At 48.4% G+C, this 23,920-nt stretch overlaps 1 protein-coding gene across 1 annotated transcript; it reads right to left on the bottom strand.

Moving 5' to 3' along the window:
- Positions 1 to 8,725: 8,725 nt before the first annotated feature.
- CLEC4F (C-type lectin domain family 4 member F) lies at positions 8,726 to 19,431 on the bottom strand. Its single transcript, XM_021699118.1, has 5 exons — positions 19,371 to 19,431; positions 18,367 to 18,483; positions 14,682 to 15,800; positions 9,764 to 9,915; positions 8,726 to 8,848 (listed from the first exon to the last, which is right to left on the bottom strand). Exons 1-5 carry the CDS (start codon positions 19,429 to 19,431, stop codon positions 8,726 to 8,728), a joined length of 1,572 nt encoding a protein of 523 aa, XP_021554793.1.
- Positions 19,432 to 23,920: the final 4,489 nt, after the last annotated feature.

Here is a 23,920-nt window from a genome sequence, read left to right as displayed (position 1 = left end):
TTTTCCTTCTCCCCCATTTATTTATTCATTTTGTATTTAGCATGAACTCATGACTTTCTATTTTATTTAATAAGATGTAATTTATTCATATCACTATTTCAATGCTTAAGTGGCCCCAGATTTGGCCTGTAGGAGCCCCTTCATGCTGGCTTCTCTGTTCTTTTGACATGACCCCATCACTCTCTGCATGCTTTCTTAGTTGTGCAACAAAGGCTCATCTTGGATTTTCCCAGCCCAGCCATGGAATCACTCAATTCTTTTAGTGCAAAATGAAATTTAGAAACAAAGATTTGGATGCTTGACTATTCATTCTTTTTGGGATGCAATCCTTCTAAATCCTTTTAGCAGATAGGAAATATACATATGTACACACACAAGCATACACACACACATACAACTATATATATAGTTATATACGTATTTCTGTGTAAATAGAGATTTAAAAAGCATGAATTCACACTAATACCTCCCATTCCAATCGAATAGCTAAGATTTCTCATGTTTCTCCTTAATTTGTAACTCCCTTCTCCAACAGCGAGAAACCTGACTCCCGTTATCCTCAATGTATTTACTTATTTATTCACTTAACTCCATAGCCAGTTTCCTAGCCACATCGGCCACCTCCTCAGCCCCATCTTGTCTTCAGCTTCCACCATGACATTGCCTACAAGGGAAGGGCAAGGGAAGAGAAGAGGGTGCATCAAATGTTTAACTGGGGTTCCCCCAGCAGTGGGCCTGGGAATGAGGTAAGATCTGTGCCTCATATCTTCTATATGTCTTGCATTTTTCACAATAAGCATGGGTCATATATAAATATACTTACACATATGTATTTATATATATATATACATATATATATATATATTTAAGAAGGAAAATAATTTTGTTTGCTCTAAGTTTATTTGGTGTTGTCTGCCAGCAAACAGAACCAAAAGAGCCAAATGTGTGGAAATAAAGCTTAAAATGGAGATCATTTACCCATTTACTTAATTTTGCTTGAGCATCAAAAAGGACATTATTGACATTTTCTGTTTTATTCTAAACCCTTGAATGGACAAATTGGTGTGTAGCAGGAATCCAGTATGAGAACCGCAGAAGCTATTCCTTCATACTTGCTCCCCTCCATCAACTCCAACTGTCCCTTTCTGGCACCTTGTCTGTTGGCTTCCTATATTGAGCCCTATGTCCCGAGGGAGAGCAATCACATGAACCAATCTGAGCTAAGATGTTACACCCGATGGTGACTTGGTGCCGCTACCTCGAAGATGCAATGGCCTAGTGAACAAACAAAGTTCACTTTTCTCTCCTCTGGCAGTGTGAAAGGTGCAGGTCAGCGGTGCATCTCTGCTCCTCATGGTCACCTGGGACTTAAGGTCCTTCCAGATCCTTGTCCCTTCATCATTGCTTCTGAGTGTCATTTTCAAAAATGGAGCTGTCCTATTAGAGGCCTGTGTCATCGCTGGTGCCCGGAGCATCAAAGGCCTCAGACCATTCACCCCAGTCAAGATTCAGAGCAGCATCAGAAACTCTTCTAGGTATTCCAAGCGGATGCTAAATGATTTAATTCGGGGATTTAGGCGCTTAACGCAATCACTGGGAGGGCTGGTGGAGCCAGAGGGCCTCAGTTGGAGAACACACCACCAACGCTGCAGGCTAGGAAGCAGGAACCAGTGCTGCTGGAGCTGCCACTTGACTCCCCCAGAGCGGGGGCCCCGGGGACACTGCTGCAGAGAAATGCCAAGTCCCCACCCCATGGCTTGTCCACAGAAAATAAATAAAAGGACAGGACATGAGCTCTGCCTGATGGCCATGCTCACACACCTGTTTCTAAGGAGGTCATCTTAATTGGCATCCGGAACCCTGAGAATAAGGGGTCCTGGAAAATGGAATTTCGGCCTTCCTGCCTCTGCAGTGCGGGGAGGCACCCTGGAAGAAGGGAAGGAGGAAGGAAGCGGGGATGGACGAGGTTTGGGAGAGCTAATCCACTGTATCCTCCACCCTGAGACAGAGAGAAACTGGCCCTTGCTCTGTCCTTTGCCCCAGCAGATTCACTTCATCAGTCTTTCCTGTTTCCTACCCTGGGGCCCAGCTAAAAGGAACACTCCCCATATCTGCCTGGATCCTTGGCAGCCCCTCATCACACTGATCAGTTTGTGGCTCAAACACAGTTCCCTTAATCTCTGTAGCTCAGTCAAAACATGAAAGAGCTGCTAAAAAAAAAAAAAAAAAAAGCTTTAGTCACCATACAGTACATCATTAGTTTTTGATGTAGTGTTCCATGATTCATTGTTTGCGTATAACACCCAGTGCTCCATGCAATATGTGCCTTCCTTAATACCCATCACTGGGCTGTATGGTGACTACCATAACATAATAAAAAAAATTATAATAAAAAATGGATCATACAATTTAAAAAAACAGCTTTAAATAAGGGAAGGCAAAGAATGACATTTTTAAAAGGGATCAGAAACTATAAAGAGACAAGTCTATATTGCCCAGAATTCCTATCTACATCAATTTGGCAATTTCACATTATTACTCATATTCGTATAAATTCATATTATTATTACATACTATGTATGATTTTATCTCATCATATTCCTGGGAACTGGACTTTACTCCCATTGTGCAGATGAGAAAATCAGTGCCAGAGAAGTTGAGTGACTAGCCAAGGCTACCCTGCTGGTCAGTTTCTGAATGTCCTCTATCCCAGGGTCACTGGGCCCAGGCGCACACTTCCGGCTGGCCTGGTGCCCCAGCACACAGGCCCTGCCTGCTTGCCATGCCCCATACTTCACTTCCCTTGAGGCTCCTCCTCCTCCTCCACTCCCACTGGGCATGCGCTGGGGTTACTATCTTGGCCACATCACCAGCAGAGTTAACCGTGGGTCGGAAGTGCTTCTCCACCAAGAACAGAGAAGGGGAACAGACCCACAGCCTTTGTCCCCAGGAAGCTGGTGAGAGGTCAGGGACACCCAGCTCAAGTCCTCATTTGTGCCAGTGTGCTCAGCAGTAGCCAGTGGCCTCCAGCTTTGACGAGATGCAGAAAGGTGCCTGACAGCCTCCTGAAAGAGTAGATGGATGGAAGCCTCGAGCCTGGCAGACTGTGGGACCTCACAAAGAGTTGAGACTTACGGGGCCTGAGGGTTAGTCGTGGGTCCAAGAGGAAGAGCTGCTGCAGCACAGGACTTTATAGGACCGCAGGCAAGACATTCAAACTCTCTAGGCCTCACCTTGCCATGTGTAAAGCGGAGATTGTGATAGAAGCTTCCTCAGAATTATAGCAAGGAGTCAGTTAGGCCATTGGCACAATAATACCAGCTAACGCTGGTATCATGGGATCCATGGGCCATGCACTTTTCTAAGCTCATTTTATGGATTAACTTTCTTAATCTGCACAACAGCCTCAAGAGAGGGGTACTCTAATTTTTTCACAGAAGAGGAAATTGAGACACGAAAGTCAGGTAACCAGCTTTCCCAGCTAGACAGGGGCAAAGCTAGGATTAGACCCAGGCAGTTTGGCCATGGAGCCTGGGTCTATAACCACCAATCTCTCCTGCCTCTCGTGATTCCCACCACATCGTAAGTGATGACTACACTCCAGATAGAATGCCCAGAAACTTGGCTATTACACAGACAAGGCGTAAGTGACCCAGGCAGAAGGTGTTCTGAGCAAAAGTGCAGAAGCTGCAGTGAGAGCTGGTTGAGGAGACACTGAGGTCCAGGGCTCGGTTCTGGTGACCCTATAGCAGAGACGTCATTAAAGGCTTGTTGGGGCTACCGTGAAGAGGGCCTGGAATCCCAACCCTGGGACCAGGTAGAGTGGGAAATTCTTGTCAGATCTAAGAAGGATATGACTGCAACAAAAGCAGGGCTTTGAGGAGATTCAAGAGGAAGTAGGCTACAGGCTGTTTGGGGGAGGGGAGGGGAACTGAGAGGCAGAGCTGTGTGGTGGACACCCTGCTGCGTGGGGCTTGTCCCACAGGAGCAAGCCTTCTTGAGGCCCAGCTAGCAGACCTCCTTCTATCCTAAGTCACCCCTCCCGAGAGTAGCTCAGGCCTTCTCACTCTTCTGTAACTCTGGGGCCTGTGGCTCTCACTTGTGGTAGGGGTCCCTGGGCTTGGCTAGCTTTGAGCTGTAGGAATTGCTAGCAGCAGATAGAGGTAGAAGCACTTATAACTGGCCCTTAAATGCAAGAGCAACGCAAAGGGAGAGGCTCCTTCCAGTAGGCATGGTGTAGGCATATGAGGGGGTCTGACCAACACCCAGGCCCAAATCTGGGTATATGGGAGCAAGTGTTCTAAGAATTCCAGAGTATAGAGGGCTGAGGCATTCGTTGGTAAAGGACACTCAGAGTTGCTGACTATAAGCACAGGTAGATTTTTTTTTTTTTTCTGAACTAGCGACTTATGTCATCCTCGAAATGCTGTGACATCTGCTTCCAGAATGTGCTTACTCTCCTGACTGAGAAATTATTCCCTGGCCCTAGAAAACCAAGCCTGGAAGGTCATTTCATGACAGCCAAGAAATCTATGTCTTCTCCCTTGCTAGAGTTGGGCTTTCCCCTAACTCCCAATGTGTAGACTCCAGCCTCCCTCAGACTGGAAACCATGGCTCTGGGAGACAAGGCTGTGGGTTCAGCGTGCCAACAGCACACCCCATGTGGTGGCAGCTGTCTGTCACAGCCTATGTCTATCACCAGTGCAATCCATGGTCACCGAGAGTGGCCACTATACAGGGTTCCCACAGCAGCGGCTGGGTGGGGAGGCACTCCAGGGTGAAAAGCTGACCACTTCCCCCAGGACAACTGAGGACTTCACTCTGTCTCCCCAGATGGCTCCACTCAGTCTGTGGAGAACTTAATTCTTCTGCCTTTCTGACTGTCTCTTGAGGAAACTGCAGCTTTCAGGACCTTCTCTGTAGAGAAAGGTCCAGCCCAGGCATGAGAATTGACCCTGCCGTGTGAGTATGTTTACCTGTCCCTGTTCCATTAGCTTTAGGCCTCAGACCATGGTTGGTTAGATAGATAACAAACAGGGGCGCCTGGGTGGCTCAGTCGTTGAGCGTCTGCCTTCGGCTCAGGTCGTGATCCCAGGGATCGAGTCCCACATCGGGCTCCTTGCTCAGCCAGGAGCCTATTTCTCCCTCTGCCTGCTTGTGCTTCTCTCCCTGTGTCAAATAAATAAATAAAATCTTAAAAACAAACAAACAAACAACAAAACAGCTAGCTTGCTACTCCAGGATGTCACCACGCCCAGGTTTCAGGCTCCGGAGGACTCTTCCTGAGGCTATGAGAAGGGGCTAGGTGTCCTAACTACCTCTCCTCCCTACTAAAATGCTGGCTTGGGGAGGAGAGGGGAAAGGGATTTTTATCTGTTTCATTCACTTTGGGGTGTTTTTCTTAAAGATTTTATTATTTATTTATTTGAGTGAGAGAGAGCAGGGGGGAGGGGCAGAGGGCGAAGGAGAGAATCTCAAACAGACTCAGTGCTAAGCAAGGAGCCCAGCGCAGGGCTCAATCTCACGACCCTGAGATCATGACCTGAGCCAAAATCAAGAGATGGATGCCCAACTGACTGAGCCACCCAGACACCCTGTTTCCTTCACTTTTGAATCCTGAAAACCTGGAAGAATGCCTGGTACATGGTAGAGGCAGAGTAAATAATCCTGGATTGCATGAATATTGATAGAATGTAGAAGTCTTCAAGTAGACTTCATGGTTATGAATCTTTAGACATTAAAGTAACACTGAAATACATAAATCAAAAGCTATTAGAAATAGGACATGACAAGATGATATACATAGATAAATGTTCTACACGGGAGAGTTAACACAAATCCTCCTAGAGAAATCGGTAGGTTGTGTAGGTAAAATATAAATGAGCATATAGAATATCTGAAAAATTAAAATCACAAGCCTAATCTAATAAATATGCCTGTGGAACATTTATAAAAAGTGAGCAGATGCTACTAGGCCACAAAGAGAATCTGAGTAAATTCCCAAAAAGTGGGACATATTAATATTGTCTCCTACTTTTTTTGCATAAGCTAGGAAAACCCTAAAACAAAGACTAGAAATACATAAAAAGAAAATTAGCCCATCCCCATATATTTATATTGATATAGATGCAAAATGCCAAGGAATAAACTGTCAGGAAATCAAATCCAGTAACATATGTAAATCTAAAAAAACAAAAAACAAAACTATAAAGGTATTAGAAGAAATACAGCAAAATGTGATTTCAATCCTGTAATAGAGGACAGAGTTCCTAAGGTTGATAAAAAGCTAAGAAGCCATAAAAGAAAAGGCCAAAAGAAAAGCCAAAAGGAAAATGTGAATACAAACGAATTAAAGTCCTGTTCAGCCAAAGAAGTCAGAACAGATAGATTTCCATTTCTTGTCCCAGTGGAATAACTGGACCAGGCCTTTTGTTGTCAGCAATTGGAAAACTGGACAAAATTCATAAAACATTTGGCATTGGACAACTATAATCCGAGTTCCTGGCTGGGGAAGCAGACAGCATGAGCTCACCTTCTCCCTGGGATTCTTCCTGGAGGCTCCTTCCAGACCCCAGTGCAGTGAGGAGGGTCCCATGCAGGGCATGACAGTTTCACTAAGCATGGAGAGAGGAAGATGGGAGTGGGGGGAGACTGAATGTGCTAGGATTTGGGGAGGAGCATGAAAGATAGGGAGAGGAAAAGCTCCAGAAATCTTCATTGGGTTCCCTGTGCATGCCTGTGTAACTCCATGAGGCAGGGCAAAGAAATTCTCATTCTAAATTGAGCTAGCAGAAAGCCCCAGTCCCTGGAAGGGAGGGTGGGGCCACAAGAAGAGGCCAAAGCCAGAGATATGGCATCAAAAGTTAACAGTTGGGAAATGAGATGAGGCTAGCCACAGGACAGGAGGAAGTGTAGCGAGCGGTTTAAAGCCCTGGCAAAATCCAGCTCCAACCCCATCTGCAGCAAAGGAACTGCGGGGAATACCTGGGATCACCATCACTTCTTGGGAATTTGTACCACCTGTATGATGTCCCTGTAATTTGTGTTAAACCTCTGCTGTTTTCCAGTGAACTAACTAAACATTCATAGCTATAAAGCCCTTAAACAAAGATATGTTTGTTTCGGGACAGAAGGGACATTGAGGGAGGAGAAGCAGTTCAGGGAGAGAAGAGTATGATGGCCATTGCAGAGACAAGTACGAAGCTTTCGTGCACTCAGTATTTATTGGGGACCTGATGTCTCACAGTCCCGGGAGGGTTGCTGAGGGGGAAACAGAGGCACAGCAAGCCTTTGGCCTTGAGGAGCTCTTGATCCCACTGGGTTACGTGATATAAACATGTTTGAAGGGTTAAATGGAAGGACAGAGCAGGAAACACAAAAGGCCAAATGGAAAGCCGCAGAGAACAAATTGGGTTCAGAGGTTCACACGGCGTCGGGTGGGGAGGGTCCAGAGCCGGCAGCAACGGCAACCCCTCAGATCTGGCCTGTCTCAGGCCACATGTTGGCTGATGGGCTTCTTACAGACCCAGTGATAGGGGGTGTCACAGCGCATGTCATTCCACTTCTGCTCAATATGGACACAGTCTTCCGTCTGCCCGTCCCAGTGCTTCCAGTTGTCTGGCTGATTCCTGTGCCAAAACCTGGAAACAAGAGGGCTTTATTCTGCCAGACGAAGAAAGTGTCCCTTCCCCCGACTATGGCATAAGGAGCTGAAGTGACATGGGTCTCTCATCTCCTGGTGTCCCTGGATGGGGATGTAGCTGGGCCCAAGGGTGCCCTAAGGGTGGCTCTGCTGAGGTTGTCTTTAGTTACTAGGATCAAGGGATAGGAAGGGTGTCTGAAGCTGTAAGCCTCCACCCCAGAATTCACATTTAGATACCTTCTGATGAAGGCAGGGCCTACAAAGCATATAGGGTAGGCAAAAGACAGGGGCACCTGGGTGGCTCAGATGGTTAAGCATCTGTGTTCGGCTCAGATTGTGATCTCCAGGTCCCAGGATCCAGCCCTGCATCAGGCTCCATGCTTAGTGGGGAGCCTGCTTTTCCCTCTCCCTCTTCCTCTACCCCTCCCCCTCACGCTCGCGCTCTCTCTCTCTCAAGTGAATAAATAAAATCTTTTAAAAAAAAGGATAGGAGGGTGCCTGGGTGGTTCAATTGGTTAAGCGACTGCCTTCGGCTCAGGTCATGATCCTGGAGTCCCAGGATCGAGTCCCACATCAGACTCCCTGCTCAGCGGGGAGTCTGCTTCTCCCTCTGACCCTCTTCCCGCTCGTGCTCTCTGTCTCTCATTCTCTCTCTCTCAAATAAATAAATAAAATCTTTAAAAAAAAAAAAGGATAGAAAAAAACAAAACAAAGAACAGCAACAACAGTGAAAACACAGGAATACCCACTCATAGGCTGCCTGCCAGCCCCAGGATCTATCCTGTTCTGATGCCCCTCTGTGGAGGGGTCCACACAAGGACCACGACTATACCAATGTGTATACACACACCCACACACATCATACACATCATATATACACACATATCACACGTACAACACATACGTAGTCATACATCTACTCTATATAAGCACATCACACATACACATCATATACATATATCACACACACACACACAACACAAGCACTTACTGGGCAGGAATACACACACAAGACAAGGACGAAGAGTCTCTAGCCAGGCCTGTCCCAGAGTGTGCCTGGGACAGCACCAGACAGTGCTGGACTCACGCTCTGCTCTGGGCAACATTGAATGGTGTCCCGTCCACCCAGCGCCAGGAGCCCTCCTCACTCCCATCTGTGAGGCCAATCCAGTGGTAAGAGGTACTCGTGAACCTTACCAGAAACGCCTGTAGAGAAAACGCAGTGTTGTTTGACCCTGTGTGAGGAGCTGGTTCTCCCAGCCATGTGGAAAAGGAGGCTAGGCTGTCCTCTCTCTGGTCCTGGGGCATGAAGCCCACTCCTCTGCCCCTCCCTGCACCTTCCATGGTTTGTCCAGGATTGAGGCCAGGACCCAGGTCCCCTCAGAGAAAGCCCAACTTCTCCCAGGTTGACTTGATGAGTGTCGGTTCACTGAGACAAAGACCGACCTGGCCATAGATTATTAAAGAGATGTATTTCATTAAAAATAAATAAATAAATAACACGTCCTTTGACAGACGTACAAGAACAGTCTCAGGAGAACCACAAAGGATGGGCAGTTCCGTAAGTTGAAATGGACCAAACCCGTGATGGTCCTTTGACAATAACCCTGGTAAATTCTGTTAAGGACCTTCAGTGGATGGGCCACCAGGCTCTACATTGCCTTTGGTGGTCCTCAAACTTCCGTGTCTGGCTTTCCCAAGAAGCCTGGGTCTCCTGCTCGTGGGCCTTCCATGGGCACTGGATTCACTGACGTTAAAATCAGGATTGACCACTACAGCAGAAGCTAAACGGAAAATGAGGGGTTGGGGAGGGACGTTATATTCCCAACACTTTAAAGGCAGTCACCCACTGCTGCCTCCCTTTGCCCTTCTTCACTGCTGACAGCTGTGGGCCTCGGGGTGTCTCCCTTGGTCATGGAGGACATCAAGGTTTGCTGTCAGGGCTTCTACCTCCAGAGCAAGATGCTCATGGGAACTCAATCAACATTCGTTCCCTGACTGACCTAAGAGACCGCAGGCCTCTGCCCTGCCCGCTGCAAGAGGAGGAAGGCGGAAGGGCCAAAGTTCCTCATCCCACACCAAGCCCATCAACACCAACCTCCCCAAGCCTGCAACTCTGACCTGCTCCTCCTCAGAAGTCACCGAGGCTAGGTGGGCTCCCTGGGACACACAGAACTGCTCAGCCTCGTGCCAAGACTTCTTGACGTGAGAAAAGTAATACAAGCTCTCGCCGTAGACTTTCCAGCCTTGCAGGATCAGTTGAAGAAGCTGATCTGGAGCAAAGGTTGGGGACGAGAGAGAACCAGGGGCTGGTTGCAGATGCCCAAGAGCTGCCCTTCCTGAACTCTCCTGGGACTGGCCACCGACGGTCACAAGCCCACGCAATGCCTGATGCCCAGTGCTCCGGGGGGCAGGGCCTGGGAGGCTGCATCCCCAGCCTGATACCCAGTACACTGGGAAGCGGCTCAGGACACCTGGCTGCATCCCCCCAGGGATCCTCAGATAGCTTTGCTACCCAGACAACACTTTCTTTCCAGACTCCTGCTTTCTGGCTCCATGACCCTCTCTTGCCACTCACTGCCACCACCGGACAGTCTGCTGCACCTCAGTTCCCTCCATCTCCCCGGGAGACTTTGCAGCCATCCACAGCACCACTCACTTCTTTCCCTCCGTCTCCTTCCATGTCAGCTGCCCACACCCAGGACTGTCCTCGGGACCTGCTCTACCCGACCTCCCCATTTCAAGCTCCGAAAACTCATTCCACAAGCACAAGCCTCTTGTGCTCTCAGCTCTCTCATCCTTCCCCACTATCACACCCTGCTTTTTAACACCATCTGCATCACGGCTGTTTGAATTGGTGCCACAACAGACTCGCTTATTCATTCATTTATTCTTTTGTTCAATATCCATGGTTCAATGATTTTTAACTTCTGTGAATCAGGGACTATTATACAAAGATCAGTAAGACACGATTCATGCCCTCAAGGAGCTTACAGTCTAGGAAACGAGACAGATGTGTAAAAAAGGTGCTGAAGACGCATTCATGGAAGACCATGCACATGTTAGAACAGAGCCATAAAAGAGGGTATGGTCTATGTCACCTGGGCTACACATGGCACTCAGGAAGGACACCCCAGGTGAGATGTCACTTGAGCTAAGTCTTAAAAGACTGAGGAAGAGTTTGCCTGGTGGTCAGTGCCAAGGAGAGCATCCCAGGCAGGGGGAAAAGTAGACACAAAAAGTGTGAAGGTGTGAAACAGCATGGCATGGCTTGACCTGTTCAAGTGCTTGGAATGGTCAGTGCATAAGAGAGGGGAGACGAACTTGGACAGCTTCACCAGCACTATATTGTCCATCTCGTGTGAAGGAGTTTGGGATTTTTTTTCCCTGTGAGCACTGGGAAGCCCTGAAGCGTTTTAAGAAGGATAGTAGTATGCTCAGATTTGCACTATGCTAATACCAACTTGGTGACAGTGTGGAGACTGAACAAGAAGAAGGCAATCCTAACCAGGCCAGAGACACCAATTAGAATATAATTGCAAATGTCTCAGTAATGATGCTGAGTGTGTAAACCAGCGGTTTTGCATCAGCATCAGCATCACCTTGGAATTAAGTAGAAAGGCAAATTCTCAAAACCACCCCAGACTGGCTGAATCTGAAATTGTTTCTTAACAGTCGGTGTCTTAACAAACCCTCCAGGTGATCCTGATGCATTCCGAAGCCGAAGAACCGGTAGTCTAAACTGAGGATTGGCAAACTGCAACCTTCAAGCAACCTCTTTTTATAAATAAAGTTCTATTGGAACACAACCATACCCTTTAGTTTACGCCCATCTTTGGCTGCTTTATTGCTACAGCAGTAGAGATGCTGCGACAGAGGCTGTTCAGCCAGAAGCCCAAAATATCTACTATTTGGCCCTTTAAGAAAAAGTTAAGCTAATGGTTCTCAGTCCTGCCTGCCCACTAGAACGACCTAGGGAGCTTTTGAAAAAATTCTAATGCCCACACTACATCCTAGACCCTCCTCCCCACCAAAAGTCAGAGTTCTGGAGGTGGGTGCCAGTCACCAGTATATGTAAAGCTCCCTGGGTGAGCCCAATGTGGCCCATAGTAGAGAAACACGGGTCTCTGCTAAAGCAGTAGGTGGACATAGGAGGGCATTAGCAGGACAGCAGGGGGCACTGGAGAGGCATTAAGAAGGGCGGACGTCCAGGTTTCTGACAGACCAGGAGTCTTTTTTTTTTTTGTAAAGATTTTATTTATTAATTTGAGAGAGAGAACAGGAGCAGAGGGGAGGGGCAGAGGGAGAGGGAGGGGCAGAGGGAGAGGGAGAAGCAGACTCCCCGCTGAGCCAGGAGCCTGATGCAGGACCCTGAGACCATGACCTGAGCCAAAGGCTCCCTGAGACCATGACCGAGCCAAAGGCAAAAGCTTAACTGACTGAGCCACCCAGGTGCCCAAGACGGGGAGTCTCTTCAGCAGCTGCTCAAACCGCCCCCTCTCTTACCCTTAGCAAGTGACCTCCTACTCTACCTAGGAAGAGACACCACTAAAGATCAGTTCCCTCAGTTTCCTGTTCCCACATCTGCAAACCTGGGTGACCACCTACCACCCCACCTCCCCCTCCCAGCCTCAGAAGTTCAAGTACTTAAGGTCCCAACCCTTCAAGGTCAATCCCTCAGCTACTCATTTCATTCTGTCTGTCTCTCTCTCCTCCCACTGCCTCCCTCTTTGCTGGTTCCTTTCTCCCACCCTCAGATCAAGCCTATGCTCTTAATCTAGAAAAATCCTCTTAAGGAAGTTCACCAAAATGCTCCCAGTGGGCTCGTATAGAAAATGTAGAGGGACACCTGGGTGGCTCAGTCGGTTAAGTGTCCAACTCTTGGTTTCGGTTCAGGTCATGATCTCAGGGTGGTGAGATGGAGTGCCTCATCAGGCTCTGTGCTCAGTGCAGTCTGCTTGGGATTCTCTCTCCCTTTCCCTCTCCCCCTCCCCCAGCTCATGCTCTCTTTCTTTCCCTTTCTCTCTCAAATAAGTAAGTAAATCTTTTTTAAAGTATAGAAATATTCATGGAAATACAAGCGGTTATTTTCTCATGATTTCTTTTTCAATATCTGCACATTGTCTATAATCAATACTGAGGTTTTATAATGCAAATATCAATGATATATGTTTTTTAATCCCTCCCCCTGCCATGCCATCCCCCTACCTCAGCCTCATCGCTCTTCTCCATTCCTCAGCCAAGGTCCTTGAATGGCTCGTACACCTGATCTCTCATTCACACCCTGCTGAGGGTGGTCTGGCCTCCAGGCCACACACTACTCTCCACAGGAACTTCATTCCCAATGACTTGTAAATTGCCCAGACTCAGTGGGTGCTTATTGGTTACTTAATGTAACCTCTCAGGCATTCACCAGAACTAACCATTTCCTTCTTGGAATTCCCTCCTTCCTTGACTTCCCCAACTATCCATCTCCTGGTTCTCCTTCTGCCTCTAAGACTGCCTTCTCTAGTAGTCTTCTTCAAAAACACCTCTTTCCCTTCTTGCCACCTGAAGGTTGACTTCCTGTTTCTGCCCTCAGCTTTCTTCCCATAAAGCATTTTATCTCATGTAAGCACCCCCCACACTCCCACTGCCACAACCAGAACCAATGTGCCCAGGGCTCCCACAGCTGTGTTTGCAGCCAGGGCCTGTCCCCTACACTCCAGATGGCCTGCAGATGACAGCTACTTGAATACCCCCAAAGCATCTCAGGCTCAGCAGGTCCAAATCTTGCTGCTTTTCTCCCTTCTTTTTTCCCCCTCTCAGTTCAGAGACCCATCTGGTCAGCCTTCTTGAAGCCCTCCAATAGACCCTCATCTCCTGAAGGATAAAACCCAAACTCAGAGGCCTTCCACATCCTTCTGGTGTCTCTCCAGGTCTGCCTAGCTTCCTAGCATAGTGATTTTCACAGTGCAATCATCAACCCATTTGTGGGAAGTATCAAGGTGTTATTTTTTTTAAAGAATAGATTATAAAATATCAGAGTGCATCCGTGTGGTAAAACTTATGCTTTTGAAGCATGTGTGTGTGTATGTGTGTGAGTGAGTGTGTGTGTGATACATAATTATACTGCATCACAATATAAAATGAATTTCAGGCTTACATTCAAAACAGCTTGAAAGCCACCATTCTGGCCCCTGCCGGCTAGCCTCTCAGCCTGCACCTCATCACCTGCCCTCCTGGCCACAGTCCAGTCCAACAGAACTGTCTGAAGTTTCCTGAACCTCATGGTTTCACGTCTTCATGCCTGTGAACCTGCCATCCTCTTACCCTACTTGTTTGGCAAACACCCACTAGTCCTCCGGACTCAGTTCAAGGGCTCTCTTCTCCACAACGCGTCTTTTGATCCTTTCTCCTCCAAAAGGTTTCTCCCCCACTCAGAAGATCCCTTTTCTATACCAGAGGACATCGACCTGGGAAGGTCCCTTCTCTCTCCCTTCTTTTTGCTCCCCTCCACCCCAGTTCCCAGACCTGACCCTCACATAACACCTCTTACGCCTCTCTGCATGCCTTCTACACATCGTTCATTTCTCAAGTGTTGTTTTGTCACTCTGGCCAGAGGACAAGCCACTTGAGAGCAGGGACGGCTGCCTTATGCCACCTCCACCACTGCCTAGGCACATCGAGCCTATTTGGGTGGCTTCAGGCCTTTTCCAGCTCTCACTCTCCTTCCCAGGGGGATGCATGTTGACGTAAGCAAAAGGCAGGGGTGACTGGGTGGCTCAGTCGGTGAAGCGTCTGCCTTCGGCTCAGGTCATGACCCCAGGGTCCTGGGATCGAGTCCTGTGTCAGGCCCCCTGCTCAGCGGGGAGTCTGCTTCTCCCTCTGCCTGCCGCTCGCCCTGCTTGTGCACTCTCTCCCTCTCTCTCTCTGTGTCAAATAAATAAATAAAATCTTTTTTAAAAAGTTTTGAAGTAAGCAAAAGGCTGAAGGGACAGAAGATTCTACCCACCCGAGAGACCATACCTCCCCGGCCAAGTTCTCCCGTCCCACTTACTTTGGGTCCTCTGTAGCTGCTCCTGGGAAACAAGGGCCACATGGACTGTCTCCAGGCAACTCTTCTCCTCCTGGATTTTCATAGTTAGTGTTTTGGTGTTCTCTAAATCTGCTTCTAACCTCTGGATCTCAGCACTGGCCTTCTGCAGATTGCTCTCTAGCATCTGGATCTTAGTACCTAGGGCTGCAGCAGTTTTCATCCCTTGTTTTAGGGTCTGTATCTCTCTGCTGGCATTTTTCAAATAACCATTTAATACCTGAGTCTTGGAATCTAAGGCACTGACATTTTCAAGCTCTGTTTTTAATAATTGGATCTGAGCATCTGTCTGCTCCAGACGGTTGCTTGTGACTTGGGTCTGGGCAGTGACAGTTTCCAAATCTCTTTTTAACAAGTGAATCTCATCACCAGCCCTTTTGAAATGACCTCTTAAAAACTCGATCTCAGAGCTGGTGTTGTCTAAACTGCCTCTTAGAAAAGTCTGCATCTGGGAGTTTAAAGCATTGGCATTTTGCAGGCTTCCCTTGACCCTTTGGATCTCAGCATTGGCTCCTTCCAAACTGCTTCTTAAAATCTGATTCTGGGCCCGTAAGTCATTGACACCAGCCAGTTGGCCTCTCAAAACTTGGATCTGAGCATTAGCATTCTTTAGACTACTGTTTGTCCACTGGGCCTGGGCATTTGCCATTTTCAGTCCTGCCTTCAATATCGCAATTTCAGCGTTGGCATTTCCTAAGCCTCCACTCAGCATGTGGAGACCGATGCTGGAGTTTTCTAAACTGCTTTTTAAGAAACTGTGGGTCTGGGAATTTAAAGCATTTGCCTTTTCCAGATCTCCTTTTAGCTTCTGGATATCCTCACTGGCCCCCTCCATGGACCTCCTCAAGATCTGGGTCTGGAAACTCAAGGTATTGGCATCCTTTAGAACGTCTTTTACCGTCTGGATTTCAGCACTGGCGTTTTCCAGATGACCGCTGAGCACCTGGATCTGAGAACTGACATTGTCCACTCTGCAAGCCAACATCTGGACCTCCGTGCTCCAGGTGCTGGAATTCTCCACATGGCTTTTAAACATCTGGATAGTCTCTTGCAACCCTGCCACCCCGCCAGAGTGGTGGGGATCTGGAGGGAGGAAATCGAGAAGGCAGCCACAGAGGCCCATTACATAGGGAAGCATTCATTATATGGGCCAACCATAGTGTTCTTACATTTCCTAAGGGACATGTCTAAGACACAGCCCTGAGTGCTCCTCAAGCAGCCTCCTGCTCACTGCAGCCACCCAGACCCTGGGGATGGGCCACCTGATCTGTGGGCCAAAAGATAAAATAAAGGTGGACTTAGCTGTCTCCCATGAACTGAGGGACAGAAGGACTGAAATACTTGCCTACTATAAACTAGCTACCACTAAGAGTCATGCTGGTCAGGCTTGGATTATTTTGCCATTGTAACTGAACTTGAAGGTAACTGATTATATCATTGAGAGCTGCTGAAGTTTAACTCCACTGACATTTCACCACTAAATGGGTCATTTTGGGGGCGCCTGGGTGGCTCAGTCGTAAAGCGTCTGCCTTCAGCTCAGGTCATGATCCCAGGGTCCTGGGATCGAGCCCTGCAACGGGCTCCCTACTCGGCAGGAAGCCTGCTTCTCCCTCTCCCACTCCCCCTGCTTGTGTTCCTGCTCTCGCTGTCTCTCTCTCGCTGTCAAATAAATAAATAATCTTAAAAAAATAAACAAATAAACAGGTCATTATGAAAAAGAAGCTAGGTATGAATAAAGCCCATGTTTAGTCTTCCACTCTATTTGTACATTAAGCATGAGGCCTCTTGATTCACTTCCTAAAAACAGTGTAGACCGCAAACATAGATTTCTGATCACAAATTCCAGAAACTAAACAAAATAGGTACCTATAGAGGCAGCCCTCTGTTCAATCCACACACAGGGCTATGGTGGAGGCCCTCCAGGTGATAGTAGACCCTGGAGTGGAAAGGGCCTTTTGAAGGGCTGGCATACCCAGTGTTACATAGAGCAAGAGTCCCCACAGAACAGTTTGAGGATATGAGAGACCTGAGTGAAAGCCCCGGCCATTACAGTCATTCAGGGAACTCGTAGCCCCTTTTATCCGCATAATCATTCCCACCAACCCCACCTGCAGCTGCCTCTGGTCCTACCAATACCCTTTGCTCACCTCACAAGCTAAGACCTTATCTCAGATATTCATGGTCTAAGTCTCTCGATGCCAGTTCTCTGGGAGAAGAACCCAAGTAGGCAGGGACCCTTTCTGGAAGATTCCTGCCCTATTCCTCATGCCCTACCTAGGTAAATACATGAGGTCTCAGCCACTATGCTGTGGTAAGGCCAGGTGGGGCCAGGTGGCCCTTGAAGGTATGAGAAGTCCGGTCAAATATTCTGCCTTGTAAAGACAGACAAATACATCAATGGGACAGAACAGAGAATCTAGAAATAGACCCACATATATATGGATGATTAATTCTCAACAAAGACACAGAAGTAATTCATGATGATGATAATTATGATAATCTTTTCAACAAGTGGTGCTGCAACAATTGTATATCCTATGCTAAATAAAAATTAACTTCATACTTCATACCGTTATATAAAACTTAACTCAAAATTAATCATAGACCTAAATGTAAAACCAAAAAGTGCAAAATTTCCAGGAGGAAACATAGGTAAATGTCTTTGTGACCTTGGGATAGGTTTCCAATATGAAACCCATAGTATAATCCATAAAAGAAAAAAATGATAAATTAGACTTTATTAAGATTTAAATCTTGTTAGGAGAATGAAAAGACAAGCCATTAACTGAGAGAAAATATTTGCAAATTACATGCTGATAAAGGAGCAAAAAAGAGTACATACCATAGGATCCTTTTCACATAAAATTCTAGAAAAAGCCAACTAGTCTATATTACTGCAAGTAATATAGAGGATGAAGAGCAGAGGGGAGAGGGAAGGATGTCAAAGGGCACAAGTAAACTGTGGGGGGAGGATGATGAATATGCTCATTATCTTGATTGTGGTGGTGGTTTCATGGGGATACACGTAAGTCAAAACTTAGCAGAGTGCATGCTTTAAATATTGCACCTTATTATGTGTCAATTACATGTTGATGAAACTTTTTTTTTTTTTAAAGATCGTGTCTTCTTGTGAGAAAATTGGAACCCATTCAAGGGCATAGGAGGCATCAGAGGAGAGGCTCCTCCTAGGGTCTGGGCATCTGAATGCCCCAGCTCCCCCACTCCACTCCCACCGCCCTGTGGCTACTCACTGTGGGGTTCCACACCTAACTGTCCAGTTGTGTTGTCTCTGGGAATCATGGCTGGAAACTCTTGGAAGGAGGCATAGGGCTCCAACGGAGGTCTTGGCTTCTGGAGAACTGAGACACCCATTCCTGGGTCAGCACACTCTCTCTGCACTAAGGCTGGCAGAACAGGCTACCCCACCCTCGGTCAGGGTCCCAGAAGGAGGGAGATGGCACCCCTTGGACTTTCCCCCATGGGCCTCAGCTCTTGAGAAGACACCCCCACCTTGGACAGGGGCCTTGGTTGAGTTTCAGGTAAGATCTGGTTCAGGTCTGGGGCCAGAGGGTAGGCAACTACTCCCTATGGGACCTTTATGCAGGAAGACAGAGAGAGGCAGTGGAGTTCGGGTCACCTAGGAGCTTACCCACAACAAAGAGAGCCACCAGAGAGGAGACGAGAGTCACAGCCAAAACTGCCATGCCGGTCTGAACAAGCCCTGGCCTCCTGGGGGATGCAGGAGACTCTGGCACAGAGTCCAGCCCTGCAAGGGAGAAGCCGGTGGACAGGAGGACAGTGTGCTGTGTGGGCTGGACAGGGTCAGCCCTCGGGCTCAGTCTCCTGCACTGATGGGGATGAGAACACAGGCCATGCTTATCATGGAGATGGGAAATAAAGCACTAGGAAGTGTTCACCAGAGCTAACTGGGGTTATGGTAGCAACTCAAAGGCAAAGGGAAGACCACAGAACCCGGAGGAGGTGCACAGGGCACAGATCCCAGCACGGAGAAGGGCAACAAACATGTAGTTTACATGGAAGAAGGAAGGAGGGAGACAGGAAGGGACAGAGCAGGAACCTGACCTCTGAGTCCCAAGGCCAGGCTTGCTCATGAACCCTGACCAGAGCAGGACTCACAGCCCTTTGGGACAGCTGCGTCTCCCACAAACTGATGTAGGTCAGTGCTGAAGTCTTCCTCTGCTGGGGTCAGAAAGCCCTGCATGGGTGTCCTACAAAGAGCTATGCCTATTGAGTCTGGGGTGTGGTTAGGGATAAACAGTGTACAGGGAAATCCATTCTAAGGTGGAGAAACACCAGCCTAGAGCCCCTGAGTCCTTGTGGGGCCAACTCAAGGTGCAGAGATGGGACTCAAAACCAGGTCCCTCCGAATTCAAAGTTCACCTTTTCCTCGCCAGGTTGCCATCTCCAAGAGAAAGGGTCTGGGGAGGTTTCATGCAGAGGCTGGGGCGTGCACCAGGCTCTCCGTCCTCCTCACCTGACCCACCTTCAGCCCTCGCCTATTTATTCTGGAGGCTGAGACAGGGAGGAGCCAAGCTCTGGCCTTCCAGGGAGGGGCTGACAAAAATGGCAAGGGCGGGGGGGACAAGCAAGCCAGTCCCTGAGGAGGATGGGCTGACGCCTCAGTTTTCTCACCTCGGGGGCCCAGGAAGACCCTCTGGTTGTCTGTGTAGAAGTGGACCCTGTCACCATTCATCTCTTCCTTTACCGTCCACCGCTGTTCCCTGCCACGGCCCCTCACAGGCTGTGCAGTGCGCCCGTTGCAGTGGGAAGTAAAGCTGAGATCCTCGGGACTTATATGCCCCTGAGTAGGAACTCCCTCCCCTGCTGATTCTGCAGAAGCGCCCCAGCAGCGTCCTGTCCTTCCAGGCTCCCAGGCGCCAGTCTGCCCTATCCTCTCCTCTCCTGGCCAGCATCAGCACTGGCCCTCCCCTCAAGCCCCTCACCCCACTCTCCACTCTCCAGCATAGTCCCCAAAGCTAGCCTTAGTCACAAACACTTTTTCACGACCACTCAGGAGGGGGCGGGGGTCCATCTCAGCTTTGCAGAAAAACATTCTTGTGACCTGGGGCTGACTCTTAATCTAGCCCCAGACCCTCTCAAGTAACATGAGGTCTTTGTTTTTGGTCTTTGTCCCCAGTTCCTTGGAATTTCCTAAGTGATAGGACTATCTTCTTTTATTCACAAAGAGCCCCTTTTCAGCATACCTGAGTTTATGCTAATGAGGTGACTCAGGGTAGGCCCCTAGATAGTTTCAGGATGGGAGACAAACCCAGAAAAACCAAACTCCCACCTGTCCACTCCACCCCCCATCCAGGACTTCCAGGTAGGAGAGGGGGCCTGGAGATGGGATTACAAAAGATTCAAGGAGTTTCCTGCTTGGTGAATATATCCGCCTGCCTAGAGAGGGTCACGTCCCAACTGCACAGGAGCAGAGGTTCCTCTGCTCTGGACTCTTCCGGACCTCGCCCTACGTACCTCTTCCTCTGGCTGTTCATTTGTATCCTTTACTGTAAACTGTAGTAGTAAGCATAGTGTTTTCCTGGGTTCTGTGAGTCATTTTCAAAGCTGAGGGGGGTCATGGGAGCCCCCCGATTTGCAGTTGGCTGTGCAGAAGTGTGGGTTGCCTGGAGAACCCATTTGCAGGTGGCATCTGAAGTGGGGGCAATCTTGTGGGATTGAATCCTTAACCTGTGGGTCTGTGCTAACTCCAAAAGTCATTGTGAAAATTGACTTGAAGTGTGGAATACCCAGTTGATCTCAGAGAATTGGCTGGTGTCAGAAAACAGCAAATAGGACCCAACTTGATCCAATTTTGCACCTCTAGCTGCTTGCCTCCATGCTCCCTTGAGTTGATCTGGTTTGAGACTAAGTAAAAAGAAACTGATGGATATGCCAATGCGCTGCTTAGCAGTGAGATCCTGTAACTTCCCTGCTTCAGGGGGTTCCTGCTGCTTGTGGGCCTGGACTTAGAAGACAGGGAAGTGAGGCGTCCTGGTGGAGCCACGTGAGCCCCAAGTCCCCAGCCCCCAAAGGGGTTAACAGATGAGCAGAATCAATACTCCCACTGGCTGGTCAGTTCATGAGCAGAATCAATTCTCCCTAAGTCAGTTCAAAGGTTAATGGCGGATTCTCGTTCCTTCGTTCCCCAGTACTTCAGATGGTTATAATCTTATCAAAACGGATCACATTTTCTTTAACTCATAAAGTCTAATTACATATCTGTCCCCTCTCTTACCAGCGACCCAGTGACAAGATGTCAGTTACTACCTTGCAAATGGCTTGTGCCATCTTTCTTGTGTGGCTTCTTCCTATTTTCACTCTCAGTTTCTACATCCTATTCCCACGGCTTTTTCCCAGATCCCGGAGTCAGCCTCCCACAGGCCCTCCGAGCGCTAAGCAGCCTGCAGCCCAACTGAAATGGTGGAGACGCTGTCCTGCGAGTGCCTTGTCCCGAGGAGGGGTCGGGAGAGCAGCTTCTGCCCAAGAAGAGCTTGTGTCACGGAGGCCACTGTCAACTCGGCCAGCAGCTAGCTGAGTGCACAGAGGATGTACAGGGCGAGGGAGGGGGTGCTTGTCTATACACAGTTCATGATTCCATGGCTCTGTGTGTGTGTGTGTGTGTGTGTGTGTGTGTGTGTGTGTGTAGAGGGCAGATCCAGCATCTGTTGGCCTGTTTCCTCCTATCCATTGCAATCTGACCTGAGAGGGAAGGACACAAGAGGAATTTTAAGGCACCCATTTCTGGAGCAGTCAACCGCTCTGCCTGACACCCCAGGAGTGTCTAGCAAACCCCTTCACCTCTGTATGAAAGGAGAGTTGCTTGAGGTCCCTCCCCAGAGGCCCAGAAGAGGCCCCGGGGCAGGGGGGGCGGGGCAGAAGAAAAGCAAGAGCCCGCTTTGGTTTCCATAACCCCACACTCAGGAAGGGCCCAGGCCAGGCCCACTCAGAAGTTGATTCTTCCTGGGGCCTGAGAAGCTGAGGGAGCCTCAAAAGCAGAACTGGAAGGGTAGAGTCTGCGCCAAGATAGGGCATAGTCCTGCAACTGTGGTGGTTTCAGGCGTGACCGGCAGGACTCTCAGTCCTGCCCCCTCTTCTCTGTCCCCATTCCCCTCCCACCCCAGGCTCTCAGCTCTTATTTCTCCTGTAAGAACACCATCTGCCAGCAGGAAACACCAGGAGGTTGCTACATCCTTACTGAGAGGTTTATCTGTTCTCTGGCCAGAATAAATCAAATGACATTTTATACATTAATACCAGAACCATTCATCCACTGGGACCTCTTACACATTGGTTTTTCCTGACCTACTGAAGGGCACAGGGCCACACTCTCAGAGGTACAGACCCCTAGCTGCAGAAGCTTTTCTTTCTTTTTTTTAAAATTATTTATTTGAGAGAGTGAGCAAGAGAGAGCATACGCCAGGGGAGGGGCAGAAGGAGAGGGAGAAGTAGACTCCCCACTGAGCAGGGAGCCCGATGCGGGGCTTGATCCCAGGACCCTGGGATCATGACCTGAGCTTCAGGCAGATGCTTAACCAACTGAGCCACCAAGGCGCCCACTGAAGAAGCTTTTCAGTCACCCATATCAACCCTTAACGACACAGGGTGGCCAGCTGTCTTCCAGGGAGTAGCTAGATCAGGTAGTTTTGATGGAAAGGGGAGACCTGCAGCCTGCAAGCTGGGACCCTCAGCAGCTGAGAGCTGACAGTCTCCTGTCTTCTGGCATCTCTGCTGATCTTTGTCTTGAGAATTACCCTTCCCTCCTGCTCAGCCTGTCCAGTAGGGGGGAGGCTAAGCCCAGACCCAATTCCCAGTCCCAGGAATAAGCTTGTGGATCTATCAACATAACCCATCTCCCTGATCTCCATTATTGCTTTAGGGATGAGCATGTCACCCAATGCTGGATTTTTGTTGGAACTGTTGGAAAAGGGACTTCATTCCTCTGAAGCTGCAAAACCATGAGGTTGTAGGCAAGGAGCTACCCAGGTTGCTCCTGGGGAGAGTCTGCCTGGCCCTGATGCTAAACCGATGCAGCCAAAGGGTAAGGCTGGAGGGAGGCAGCTTCGGGGCATGATGTGAGCACCCAGCTGCACAAAGTGTCCTAAATTGCATCCCACAGCAAATCCAACAACAGTAACAACAATCCTTCCCATCACAGGTCCCGGTGCCCTATCTCACCCGGCTTTAATTCGGTTAATCGTCTAACTGTTATCCTTGCCTCTAGTCTTGCCGCCCTCAAGTCTTGTCACCATATTGCAGGCATAATGATCTTTAAAAAAAAAAAAAATCAGGTATCCACATACACATTACCTAGCTCTCTCAGCCAAAAAGATGCACTCACATCCCAGCTGCGGTGGCCACACACAGCACCCAGATTTTGGTTTCTAATATCATTATCCAAAAAAATGAAACCAGGGCTCTTTGGAGAAATGGCTGATTCTAGGACCGGGGCAGGAAATACACAAAATGAACCTGGAGTATCTTGTTGTGCCTGGAAGTAAAGAGATGCTTTAAAAAAAAAAAAAAAATGATGAAGGAATGTTAAAAAAAGACACAGGAGCCCCCTAAAAGAGCTCTTACTGGCCAAAACTGGAACAATTTGAGCAAGAAAATAAATGAAGTTGTATTGGACTATAATCCGAAGTATAAAACCCATGAATCCATACTGATAAAATAAATGTTTGAATAAATAAATAGATAAATCTCCCACACAGAAAAATCCCAAATAATTTGTGTAGATACTCCATCTTCAAGAAAGTAGGGCATAACTCTGCACTCCTTAAGTGTGGGCTGCACCCAGTGATTGTTACCGTCTAAATGTCTGTGTCCCCCTCCACATTTGTATGTTGAAATACTAACCCCCAATCTGATGGTATTAGGAAGTGGGGCCTTCGGGAGGGATTAGGTGGTGAGGGATTAGGGATTAGGGTGGAGTCCTCATAAATGGGATTAGTGCCCTCATGATAGAGGCCCCAGGGAACTTGTTTGCCCCTTCTCCCATGTGGAAGGACATAACAAGACACAAGAAGTCTGTGACTGGGGGAAGGCCCTCACTCAACCATGCAGAAAGGCAGGTACCCATGAAGCGACCTCACTGGAGAAGTGAACCCTATATGTGGGGATAAGTGAGTCAAGGTCACAAGACCCTGACACATGAGGCACAGACTCCCAATAACAGTATATCC

The sequence above is a fragment of the Neomonachus schauinslandi genome, chromosome 10, assembly GCF_002201575.2.
Source record: "Neomonachus schauinslandi chromosome 10, ASM220157v2, whole genome shotgun sequence".
Lineage (NCBI taxonomy): Eukaryota > Metazoa > Chordata > Mammalia > Carnivora > Phocidae > Neomonachus > Neomonachus schauinslandi.
Note: the sequence above shows the minus strand (reverse complement) of the source record. Positions and strands in the feature narration are given on the sequence as shown.

Bases quoted from the DNA above. Each gene is read 5' to 3' on its own strand.
- CLEC4F (XM_021699118.1), bottom strand. From the start codon at position 19,431: ATGAATGGTGACAGGGTCCACTTCTACACAGACAACCAGAGGGTCTTC. The intron at 9,916-14,681 runs GTAAGTGGGACG...CCTTTGCTCCAG, and splicing joins GCAGCTACAGAGGACCCAAA to ATCAGCTTCTTCAACTGATC. The intron at 8,849-9,763 runs GTCAGAGTTGCA...TTTTCTCTACAG, and splicing joins TGACTTCTGAGGAGGAGCAG to GCGTTTCTGGTAAGGTTCAC.